The 13,052-nt window shown below is 32.6% G+C and overlaps 1 protein-coding gene across 1 annotated transcript; it reads left to right on the top strand.

Moving 5' to 3' along the window:
- Positions 1 to 1,829: 1,829 nt before the first annotated feature.
- LOC114737417 (triacylglycerol lipase 1) lies at positions 1,830 to 7,006 on the top strand. Its single transcript, XM_028925339.1, has 9 exons — positions 1,830 to 2,180; positions 2,623 to 2,733; positions 3,902 to 4,042; positions 4,394 to 4,504; positions 4,588 to 4,731; positions 4,808 to 4,848; positions 4,962 to 5,038; positions 5,567 to 5,662; positions 6,497 to 7,006. The coding sequence occupies exons 1-9, from the start codon at positions 2,013 to 2,015 to the stop codon at positions 6,868 to 6,870; spliced, it is 1,263 nt and encodes a 420-aa protein (XP_028781172.1). The 5' UTR covers positions 1,830 to 2,012; the 3' UTR covers positions 6,871 to 7,006.
- Positions 7,007 to 13,052: the final 6,046 nt, after the last annotated feature.

Genomic DNA, 13,052 nt, shown 5'->3' with positions numbered 1-13,052 from the left:
TGGTTTCAGAAGTGCTTTTACGGATTACGAAGTAAATATATGGAGGAGATTATCTCGTTTTGCGGAAAAGTGCTTCTGAAACCGCGGTTTTGGAATACCCAAACAGGCCCTTATTCTGCAAGGTACACATTTTAGGATGAAGAAAAAAGCATGGATCACGCGTGGATATGAACGAGAATACCACAAAACAAATTCTAATTGGCTACGGACTCTGGATTTCCAATTTTCGCAGAAGAATATTATATGGTGCAGACATGGGTTATAGATAGTTGGCAAAAGACATGGGTTATACAAGTTTTTTTTTCCTCATATTATTTCAGTTCAGTTCATCTATTCTTTGAAAGAAAATCTCCACAGTTTTCCCTTAAATTTTATGTCACATAAAGTGCAATGCTTGTATGTATATGTGCTTTCTTTATAAAGAAAATAAAGAGAATAAACCATATTACTACCTCATATTCTTAATATAAAAATTAGTTTGACTTTTAATTTGGTCTCAAATATAAGACTCTAATTTATTTTGTTTTTGTATATTTATCTATTTTTTTCAAATTAATGTTTGTAACAGTTGCACATGTTAAAAGTTTTATTAAATAGTAATTTTAGTCTAATACACATGATTACTAAAGGCATCCTAAAAAAGACCATATATTTATTATAAATAACTAATTTAACTAATTTTTTTAATCTTCCCATATTAGTCAACTAAATCTTATATTAAGGACCAGAAGTAGTATTTGTCAGAATGCCCTAATAATTATTTTGGGAAAGAAGTTCAAATATACAATTGAGTCATAAATAAAATATCACATTTTGTTCTACAAAACTGAATAAAAATAAATCTTGAATAAAAAACATTTGTTCTGGAAAAAAATTAGACTAAAGTATAAAGAGTTAAAATGCATCCAACATCTCAAAATATTTCTTTTAGATGCATCTAACACTTTAAAATATACTGTGATACCCAGCCAAGAATGGACATTGAAATTGGAAGTCAAATAAAACTCCTTCAAGACGTACCAGAGGGTTGCACTGGTTCTTTCCTGTGAGATAAACCAAACGGCTATGCGTACTAGTTTTAGATGAGTCGGGTTATCCTTTTTTAACCCGCTTGTTATTTTTCCTGTACTTTTTATTTTCTTTATTTTAACTCAAGCTCAGACTTGTCCCTATCTGTTAAAAAAAATACTGTACATCTTACATATTATTAATTATAATCCAGGCTGATGGCATCCATAATATGATACTTGAAAAAGAAAAGATATACTCAAGTTATGTAATATCTCTGGAGAATTACAATGAGATCTTAATAAAAAAAATTACTAAAAGATTCTAATAATAATTGAAGTAGTTTATAATGATAAGTTTTGAAGTAAAAAATAACAACATTTGAAACTCATTTTGTAATTATTTTTTTTTAAAACGTAATTATAATTCTCTCTAATTTCTTTACACGAAACTGAAATTCTTATCTGTAATTTAACTCAGTTAGTTGGTTGATTTTACCCATTAATTTTTTATGGGTTCGGTTATAAATAGCTTTAGGTATATTTTTAAGGTATGATCAAACCGGTTCTGACTTGTTTAACTTGCAAATTTTATTTGCCAATCAAGTTGAAAAAAGGCCCAAGCCCCTTTGACTCCGGAACACTGATTCTCACGGCGGTCTTATTCAATGTTGATCATCGGATCATTTTGACTGAACAACTCTTGTTGACGTGGAGAGATCACGAGCATTCATCCAACCAACTGTTGAGATTATCCCTCTCCCTTAAAAATCTCTCCCTCGAACGAAACGGAGAAATCCTGAACGGCCGGCAGGTAGGTGCTTGCCTTATCCCGTTTATGAAGAAACGTGCTCAAAAAATTCGCGAATCACGCGCGCTCTCAACCGCGTGCCTTGTACCTGTCATCCAAAAGCCTCAATTTTTCGATTGATCCAGCAATGAGGCTCCGATGACCACAGCGTCTGCAGTTGGGCAGCATTCCTTCCCGCTCACTCAATCACTCAGATGGCGAGTTTGTTGCCGGCAGTGGCAGCACTCACCACTGTCTTCCTTATCCTTGGAGAATTTGTTGAGACTTCACCGGCAAAGTTCGACGACCTCCTCCGATCACCGGCCGAGAGTTTGTGCCTTCAGCTTATAGTTCCCGCCGGTTATTCATGCTCCGAGATCACTGTACTTCCTTCGCATTATTCTCTATTCAAAGCTAGTAGTTTGATGTCACCAAAAAAAAAAAGCTAGTAGTTTGTTTGGTAGGAATAGCTGTTGCAACAGTTTGTGAGTGCAGAGGATAAACACACTGTAAAATCGAAAATTCAGACATTCAATCACTAGTGAAGCAGAATAAATTTGATCAAATATCTATCTATTTTTCCTTCGGGAATTTTGTAATTTTGATTTCTGAAGTTGAAGGAGTGGAAATTTAATATAGCTAATTTTTTCTTGCTCTTTTCCAAAATTTTGTTGGGAAAAAAAATACGTGAAGTATATGCGAAATATTTACAGAAATTACGTGCTTAAATGGGTTTTGCTGGCTTTGCTTCGTCATTTTACTCCCGCTCCTTCATCGGTAGTTTGAATCGGCTTTGCTTACCGAGACTTTGTCTTTTACCGTCAGATTCAAACCAAGGATGGTTACTTGCTGGCTCTTCACCGTGTCTCGTATTCTCATCCTGATAATGCGGGACAACGCGGTCCTCCAGTTCTGCTTCAACACGGGCTCTTCATGGTGAGCTTTCACGTTATGCCTACTCACTTGACATAAGACGCTATAGCCGAACTTGATGCTAATATATGACAACATGTTTTCTTTTATGAGGTATTGAAATCATGACAGCATCACATGCATGGTATATGAATTGGTTAAAAAACTCTATATTTTGTTACTTGCAATGACTTAATGGTAGTTTGGCTTGGCCAGAAAAAAGTGAAAACCGAAACAGTTACTCAGTTTGCTGGTGTGTATAATATGCAATTGTATAATTAAAAGGATAGCCCAACCTAATTTTTTGGGAGAGGAAATAGTTGATTATCAGGGATGAAAAACCAGCTGTTTGAATCATTGATGTTTAAGGGTTCATTATATGTTCTTATGTCTCTGCATATCTGGGTGATATGCTAGATGGGATACAATGTCCCTGTAATTGATGTCAAGGAATGAGTTTTGCAGAAGTATTAAGAAAGGTTTTCCAATTTTCTCTTACAAGGACTCTATAATGGGGAGGGCGCCAGGGCCGTGTTTCAAGCTAATTCATGAGTCAGTTGGAAAGGATTGTCTCTTCTAACTATAAACTTTTCAGAATGAAACAGTAGTAAACACTATGAACTTCACTTGGATTGATCATAAGTTTTAGACATGTTGCTTGAATTGGGAAGCAATATTTCATTTAAAATGAGTTTCTTTGTAAGATCTTTTTTCCCCCCACTACTCACTGAGATTTCATGATTTTTTCGGTGGCCACATTTTGCTATAATATGTTGTCATTTTTTTAGTGTCTTGCAAATTAAATTATATAATCACATGAATAGCTCCATAACCTGCTCTACAATAACAACTTACATCCAAATATGATACTTCTAAATGAAGTATGAATTTCTCTCAAGACTCATCTGATCTCACTTGACACCATGGTTGTATTTGATGCTTAAATGTTTGATTGTGCGAGCTTTTAAAATGCTTTAACTTATTCCAAATTTTTAGTATTTCCTTAGGTTTGGGATATGCTTTTTGAGTTTTGGCCAGTGCTAATATTTATGACTTTTATGGGATAGACTTTTACATCGTGTATGATATTTTCTTCATTGGGGGGTGCCAGGAGATAAAAGTGTAGATTTAAAGAATAGATTGATTGAACCTCAACATTTGTTCATTAATGTCAATTTTGAGATATGACCAGGCAGGTGATGCATGGTTTCTTAATGCACCAGAACAATCATTGGGCTTCATCCTAGCAGATCATGGTTTTGATGTTTGGGTTGGAAATGTGCGTGGAACACGCTGGAGTTATGGGCACAAATCCTTATCAAAGAAGGATAAGGTATGTAGAATAATGAATGAAGCTGATGACTATTACTCATTGTAAACAATGAAGATGGAATGAAACAGGAGAAGACTACTCTTTGTTTTCCTTTGTAGTTCCTATTTCTAGGTTTAGCAATAATGGCGATTATCAGAATTACAGAAAAAACAATGGCAAAGTAGCAAATTGTCGAGCCTGAGATTTTTTTCACTCATTGATCTTGAAAAGACCGTTGGTTATATTATGTATTGCTTATGACGAAAATTTTAATAGTTTCACTCTTCGCTGTCAAGTTATCTGAGATGTAATTGTGGTCAAGAGTCACACTCATTATGCAATAAGAATAATAGAACACTGGTTTTCTCACAGGAATTTTGGGATTGGAGTTGGCAGGAATTAGCCCTGTATGATCTTGCAGAAATGATTGATTACATACATTCAGTAACAGACTCAAAGCTCTTTGTCGTTGGGCATTCACAGGTATTGCTGATTGTTGCACAACATCCTTTACGCCCGTTTTGTGCTTGCTATAGTATGCATTTAATACATTTATCCTTTTTCAGGGGACAATTATGTCTTTGGCGGCCTTCACCCAGCCAGAGATAGTAAAAAAGGTTGAAGCTGCTGCTCTTCTATCTCCAATATCTTACTTGGGTCATGTTGATGCACCTTTTGTACTTAGAATGGTTAACATGCACATTGATCAGGTACAGGTCACTTCATTCTGTTAGTTTTGTCTGGAATTTGATCTTTGTGATGAGTAATGAGTATTGGTTTGTACAGATGATCCTTGCCATGGGCATTCATCAACTCAATTTGAGAAGGTTTTATTGTTAGACATTTCCTTTTTCTCCTTCATCTCTCTTTGCTTACATTCTTGTAATTTTATTTGTTTAGCACACGCTGATATTATGCAATTTCCTTATCTTATTTTCAGTGACTGGGGCGTCAGTCTTTTGGATTCAATATGTGACAGCCGTTTAAATTGCAATGATTTGCTGACATCAATAACAGGTTTATCTCTCCCTCAGAGTCTGCCCGCATGGCTCTGTTTATATTTTTCTGAATTTGAGTGCGCATGTTAGGTTGTGATTGTACTTGCAACTGCTTGTGCTGGGGAATTTATTTTAATAGGCCCCCCCTGAATTTCATTTAATACACGTAAATTCAAGAGATTTAATATTTACAAGTTGTATCATTTACAAGTTAGATTTAACAATTTAATGTTTACAAGTTGAACTTTCATATTTACAAGTCACGTCATTTGCATATAGGTTCCCTGAATTTTATTTGATACTACTAGGTCCCAAAGGATTTAAATAGAAGACATGAGCACAGCTGAAAGTGTATACTTTCTAATTAAAAGGTAATAGATAGAGACAGAATGCTAAGTGATTCACTATTGTGGTAATCTAAGCAAACAATGGTTGTTGCTGTTTTTGAATTGTCTACATTGCTTGGATCATTTTGTCTTTTTGTTTTGTTCCTTCCTTTCTTTATTCTTTAGTGCTTCTCTATTAAGGTACTTCAATAAAATTACAGGGAAGAATTGCTGCTTCAATAATTCACGTGTGGATTTTTATCTTCAATATGAACCTCACCCGTCATCCTCAAAAAACTTGCACCATTTGTTCCAGAGTAGGCTTCATTTTCACTTTCATTTGGCAACCTCCTTTGGTAATCATGATATGTCTGTTCGAAATTTGTGTGGCTGCTGGTTTTGAACATTCTTGAAACTGTCATTTGCATTCCAATATCGTTGCTCTTTTTCTTACTAGTTACTGCTAGGTATTATCTCAATCATGTAAACATATTCCCATCTCTGCTCACAAGTTGCATGGTGTGAATCAAGTGAATAAACTAGCCTTTGTCCCGACTACGGAGGATTGAAATCTTGTAATATGAGTTTAAAGATAACACTGATCATGACAGAGAGATTAATTTGGCATTGGGAAACTTGTTTGCCAGCCAACCTTCGTTCTTGTTCTTTTGTTCACATACAGTTATATTATTACCATTGTTGTCTGTTTTGGTTCTTATTTCTGTTCATCTACTGATTCATGGATGCTGTTGAACTAATATTGGACGTCGTATATCTCTTATTCCTGATGTATGAATTTGAATTGGAATAGAATATTTCCTTTACAGACTGCACTGTCCATAATTTATAATTTACATGATTGGCAATGAACCAGCTGATGGGATCTGAAGTTTCCTTTTTACCTTTTATTCTTGACAAATTACGGTTTTATCCATGATTCTTCTCAACTTCATTCAGAAAATGCAAAGGTTCCATTTCTTAGGTATGGATTGCTGAAATAGATTTTCTCTGTACAATCTGCGGGAAGTGGTTTGAGTACTTCTGACCCGTTCACAATGGAATTTTTGTGTTATGTTCACTATTGATTTGAATTTCCTGTTCACTATTGAACTAAATCAACACTGTCTCTGATAAATTTATTTATTTACTAGTGATCCGCAAAGATACTTTCTGTCAGTATGATTATGGAATCCTAAAGAATCTGATGGTCTACGGCCAGCTGAAACCGCCGGAATTCAATCTTGGCGACATACCCAAATCATTGCCTTTATGGATGGCTTATGGGGGGAATGATGCTTTAGCAGATATGATTGATTTTGCTCGCACCCTGAAGGAACTACCATCCGCACCAGAGCTTCTTTTTCTTGAAGATTATGGTCATGTTGACTTTATCTTGAGCTTAAACGCTAAAAGAGATATTTATGACCATATGATTAGATTTCTTAAATCCTTCGGGAACTACAGTGGCTTTGCTAGGTTTCTACCTCCAACTATGGTGGATGTAAATAATGCATTGGTTGCTTAGCTTTCTGAAATGTTTGTAAATCTTGGATTCCACTTTATCTTTTGTGTGTATAAATAAAACTCAGTAGATTTGAAGACTTTACAATTTACAAGGGCAGTAGTGTAGCATGGCATTGATCAAATTTGTGTCTTCTTTATTGCGTGGTATGGGTTTAAGAATAAACCGAAAACGGTGAACTGAGTCAAATTCTTGCACGGATTAAAACTGCAGCATCAGGGGCTCTGATGTAGCAAAAGATCCAGGGAATAATTGTTATGAAGTTGTTTGAATTAAATAACTAAAATAACTATATTGTAAAGTAAATAAAGCAGTATGACGCGTAACATAATTTTTGTGAGCCAACCTGTTACCCAGTTTTTTTTTTTAAGCTTCATTTCCTTAAACATGATATCATCCAAATTTAAATAGCACATTTATTTTGTATGCCTTTAAAATGAAATAAAATCAATATTTGAGTATTTCTTCTCTCCCTCAACCTGGAAGATACAGTGTCAAAATACATTCTAGATAATGGAAGATGGGATATAGCAGCTTGGCATGAGTTCTTTTCCCCCAGGGTGGTGAGTGCACTTATGAAAATGAAACCACCGAACACTGACAAGGGAGACTCCTACATCTGGAAAAATGCCAACGATGGCCAATTCACGGTAAAAGCCACTTATCTTTTTCTGACCAACTCTGAGGCTAACACTAGCAATCTGGTTTGGACCAAAATATGGCGTTGCCAAGTGCCTGAAAAGATTAAATACTTCATGTGGCAAGTTTCCCACGAGAGACTAATGACTAACTCGCTAAGAGCAAAAAGAGGGCTGTCTGATAGTGCAACATGCCCCCTAGGGTGTGACAGTGAGGAGAGTGTCTTACACACTCTAAGGGACTGTAAGCGAGCGAGAGAAGTGTGAATGAGATTTCTTAATCCTAACATGCTACAAACTTTCTTCTCTTGTAATTTTCAGGAATGGCTTCAATGGAATACATTGCGTAGTCCAGGGAAGGCGCGCTTCCAGCGCTAGAACTGGACAAGGATCTTTGCTCATGCTTGCTGGCTCATCTGGAAGTTTAGATGCAGACAGACCTTCGAGGGCAGCACAGGATCAAGCAACGAAATCTTCCAGCAGTGCATGTTCCACCTAATGGAAGAAGTAGCGCGCGGGAGACTACGTCATCAGATTTTCCCGTGGATGAAACAAGCGACTGAACAATGGCAAGCTCCCCCACCTGGGGTGGTTAGACTTGATGTGGACGCATCAGTTCGCAACCTAGTACTAAGGAGATCCCGAGCAGAGATGGCGTGGCGGACAATGGTTTGAACAGAAAGAATTATATCTTCGGGCAACCTAGTTTCCTGCAAGAAAATATTTCTATTCCTATGCCCGTAATTTCCAGATAAGAGTTCCAAAAACGAGACGCTCGTGTGTGTTTCTTTTGTGTTCCGTCAATGTCCACTCTGATTACGTAAAGCCCGGTTTGGTTCTTAACGCGATTTCCAGTTCTAGATAAGGTGGGCCATACTACCAATCTTATTTATACTACCAATCTTATTTATAGTTTACAAATAAAAAGAGTGTTTCGATAAAAATCAAATTATGATTTTAAAAATATTTTTATTGTTTACAAAATAAATATATAGAGGAGTTTTGTTACAACTTATGTAAAAATATTTTTTCCTAATTACTACCTCCGGTCCTAATTATAAGATCCAGTTGACTTATTTGAGGAGATTAAGGAAGTAAGTTAAGATGGTTATTTGTAATAAATAAGTGTTGTCATTCCTAAAATATCCTTGCTAATTAAATGTATTGGTTAGAACTATTATTATTAGAAGGATTATCTTGGAAAAAAATACATAAATATGATAGATAAAATGGATTGGGGTCTTATAATTAGGACCAAATAAAAAGTCAAACGGGATCTTATATTAAGGACCGGAGGTAGTAGTTCTTATGTTTTCAAAACACGCCGTGCCTTTTATAATATAAATCAATAAAGGCGGACATCTGGTTTACTTGAGCTTTGTAAGCTTGGGCTTTATGCTGCTGGTCCGAAAACAAAAAAAATAAAAAAATAAAAAAACCTTTGGCTTTATACTTGTTATAATTGATCTTTATTTCACAAAAGATGTACCAGGAGATAGAGCCGTTTTATATCTTCTCCTTTTCAACATGAAATATCATGCCTAACAGTAACATATAGAGCTCTATTCATGATTTTTTGTGTCAATCTTTGTAAGGTGAAATAATACTCCTCTTATAATAAATATAAGACTTATTTTATAATATAAATTATACTATGACATGATCTTATATTTAGGATTGGATGAGTAGTTTAAAACGAATCAATTACTTAAGGACAAAATTAGATTTCTGACCAATAAAAATAAAATAAAAACAAACATGACCATATAGCCCCCAGTGCTGCTAGTTTATCCTAAAGTAATTTGAACAGCTCGGAAGACAGAAGTCCCCTAGAAAATCGCATGTGTTTATAATATTCAACCAACCCTGACAAAATACTGTCACTAATTATAAAAATCAGTACTCATTTGATCTTAAATATAATACATATTTTGTGTGTTCTTTCGATCCTAAATATAAGATCCATTTTGTAGTGTAATTTAACAAATTACACTACCAAATGGGTCTTATATTTAGTACCGGAAGGAGTATAATTTAAGTTGGACATTTTTTGGTAAAATGTCCTTATTGTTTCTTCCCGGTTCACATAAAAATCCACAATCACACGGCTGAGTCTATGTTTGTTATATTTGTGTCCGATGTCAATGCACTTGTTTGTTTCTGAACCAATACTTTTAATTCAAGACGACAGAAAGAGTTGGCCCCTGCTACTGTGGTGCTTACCTTTTGGTGATGTGTAGATGGGAGTATTGGCCATTATTATTTGCTAAAATTAGAGTTAGATTTTTAGAAATTTAATTTATAAAAGCATATATTTTTTTAAAATTAATATCATAATATATATTTTTACGAGATGCATTATCAATTTTTTAAAACAATTACAATTATTTTTAAAAAAAATTGTAATAATTTTTCTGAAATTCAACAATATTCTTTTAAAAATATAGTAATATTAATTTCCGTCAAAATTTTCACCCAGGTAAAATATATTTTAAAATAAATCAATAGTAATTTTAATTTTAAGATATACTAAATGCCCAGTTACAATTCTTCCAAATTAGTTTTTTTCCCATCGAAATCTTCCACCCATACCTTAATTAAGCTCTCTCAATAGAACTTCAGCTGTGAGTTATTAACCATCAAATTATGATCAAACGGTGTTAAGATAAAGAACCTTGTTTATTTTTGTTTTAATATATATGTTCAGGGAATCTATTATTTCCCTTTTATTTGTTTTTAACTCAAACTCAAACACCCACGCGGGGTCGGCTAACTTGCAAAATTTAATTAAATATGTAAAATTTGAATGAAGCCAGTTGTAAATAAAGTGGCTCGTATTGTAATGCTATCTAGAAGCTAAATACATAACTAAATCATCTTTGATCTATAAAATTATGTATTGTTAATGGCTTGAAGAATATTTTATATAATTATAAGAAAATTATAATGAGGAAAATTTTAATTTCATCTATATTTAAACATATATATTGACAAGGACAAGAATCAAATGAGAAAAAGAAAAGCAATAAAACCTTTAAAAGAGATAATATTAAAAAAAATCTAATAAATATGTCCTTTGGTGCCTGAAGACCAAATATCCCTGTCTCTTATATAATAAATGTCTTATAAAAAAGGATGCCAGGGAGTAAGTAATATATTACTCCTCCGATCCTAATTATAAGATCCAATTTGATCTTCAGGCATTAATAATTATTGAACCATAAATAAAACCCTTAAAAATGGCTTTTATAAATAACAAGCGGGAGTATTAATAATTAAATGCTTGTTATTTTGCAATGTTCCTCATCAAGAAATTGAATCCCGACATCGCATGTTAGACGCGCAGACACATCAAAGCATTACCAACACTTAATTAATGCCTGTCCCTTCACCCTTAAAATCCAATCCCTTTTACTGGCCAAAAAAAAATCCAACCCCCCTTCACATATGCATTGGGCCGTTTTGATTTTAATTTAAAAAAAAAGTGATATACAAAAATAATAAAAATTAATTAAAAGTTTTTAATCCTGTTTTTTCCAATTTTTAAATCAAGCTTATGAAAATTTTCCCTCCTTTCTCCTCATTTCATTTCTCCTCATACCAAATACCAAGCAGACCCTAAATCATTTACATTAAAAGATGAAATCATCCTTACAACCTCTTTTAACATATATAACCAATAGGAATAGTTAAAAAAAATATAGGAAAGAATAATAATAAGGTTTCAGAAAATAAAAATTGAATATAGTATCAAAATATAATTTTGACTGGATACTGGAGATTAATCTAACTACTATCTTCAATTCTAATTATATGATCTCATTTATTGTCTATAAATAAGATCTTATAATTAAAATAAAGGGTGGTACTTTTTATTGGCATCCACGCGACCTTTTTGTTTTTTTTTTTACCAGAGGGCATCCACGCTACCTATTCTTGCTAGATATGGAGTACTTTATGTTCTGACGAAGTATCACTGCATATTGATCTTATTAAGGAGGGCCAATTCACGTGTTTTCCTACTTTTTGGCGTTTTGCAACTTTTGGCCTTTCATGAAGTGGAGTATTAAATTAACAATTTTTTTAAAATTTTCTATCTTTTTATATTTACAGATTTTTTATGAGAAAATCCTAAAAAAATAACTATTGAATTTTAAAATTCCAAATCAAGAATTACTATAAAAATGTGTTGTCATTTGCTTTTTGAATGTAGTTATTTTCTTTACAAGTGTAGTAACTAATACTCACTTAGAATTTTAAAATTTAACAATCATTTTTTAAGATTTTCTCTTTTTTTATTTTTTTTCTCAACATTAAATATATTACAAACAATTTATATTTAAAACCAAAACTTCGCCTTTCAAGTGTACATTTATCATCATGCAAACTCTCAACTTTGAGTTGCATGCTTTATTTAATTATAAACTTAACTGTAGAATATTAATGTACATTTTGAATAATTTAAAAGCAAACTTCAGCCTGTCTATTTCGTTTTAAAAAATTGGATTTGAAATCTCCACCAAATATTTTTTTGACACAATCTCAACAAAATATTTAGTACTCCCTTCTGTTTCAAATAAATAAATAGTAAATATAATCTTACAATAAATAGAAAAATAAAAGAAAATGGAAGAAGTAATGTAATGAGAAACAATATGGTCAGGGAAAGATAATAATTAATTAAAAAAAATTAAAGATATATTAAATATTAAGACAAAATCAAATTAAAACTTATAAAATAAATCATATTCATCCTCAAATTTAAAACTTCTAAATAGAAGTATAGGACTAATTTGGAATTCAATCACTGTCACTTCCGGACACAACGCAAGCCTAGCGTAAAATGAAAGAACTTGCGTAAGGAATAACGCAAGACTAACGTAAGATTTTGCTTCCATTTAATCTCTTGTTTTTTTTTTTTGGAAAAACCATATTAGAGGTACTTATACTTTTTTTTAATTTTCAATGTGGTACCTATGTGTTTTTTGTTCTTAACTAAATCTTTAATTTTGCTCAATTAACATCATTAATCTTTATGTAGAGACTAAAAATATCAATAAAACAAAGTTATAAGAGCTAATGTTGCAAAAAAGATAAAATTAAATGTTTAATTAAAAGGAAAAAACACATAGGTACCAAATTAAAAATTGAGAGAAAGTATAGGTACTTTCAATATGGTTTTCCCTTTTTTTTTTTCTATTAACGTCATAATCATTAATATAAAATCTAAAATTCGTTAAAAAAATTTATTGAGTTTTTTAAAATACCATCCTAAGTCATTTAGATGAAATTATCTTTATGAATTCTTTTAACATATATAATCAATAAGAATATTTTAAAAAATAATAATAAACATAGGAGAGAATTATAACAAGATTTCAAAATAATAAAATAATTATTAGTAAGTCTCAATAACAGCTAAATAGGTACCATTTACTATTCTAAAATTTGTTATACAGGCTTATTTGTTTTAGTAATTATATTTTTTATTTGGGATTTTATAACAATTTTTCCTAAATACTCTTCCGGTCCTAAATATAAGACCCT

This window comes from Neltuma alba, unplaced genomic scaffold (genome assembly GCF_004799145.2).
Source record: "Neltuma alba isolate B1F8T4 unplaced genomic scaffold, ASM479914v2 tig00013440_pilon, whole genome shotgun sequence".
In the NCBI taxonomy this organism is placed as follows: Eukaryota; Viridiplantae; Streptophyta; class Magnoliopsida; order Fabales; family Fabaceae; genus Neltuma; species Neltuma alba.
This window is presented reverse-complemented; position numbering and strand designations above follow the sequence as displayed.

What these genes read in the sequence shown, in the direction of transcription:
- LOC114737417 (XM_028925339.1), top strand. Translation starts at nt 2,013, where the DNA reads ATGGCGAGTTTGTTGCCGGCAGTGGCAGCACTCACCACTGTCTTCCTT. An exon ending in CCTTATCAAAGAAGGATAAG is followed by an intron (nt 4,043 to 4,393) that starts GTATGTAGAATA and finishes GTTTTCTCACAG; the next exon opens with GAATTTTGGGATTGGAGTTG. An exon ending in TTGTCGTTGGGCATTCACAG is followed by an intron (nt 4,505 to 4,587) that starts GTATTGCTGATT and finishes ATCCTTTTTCAG; the next exon opens with GGGACAATTATGTCTTTGGC.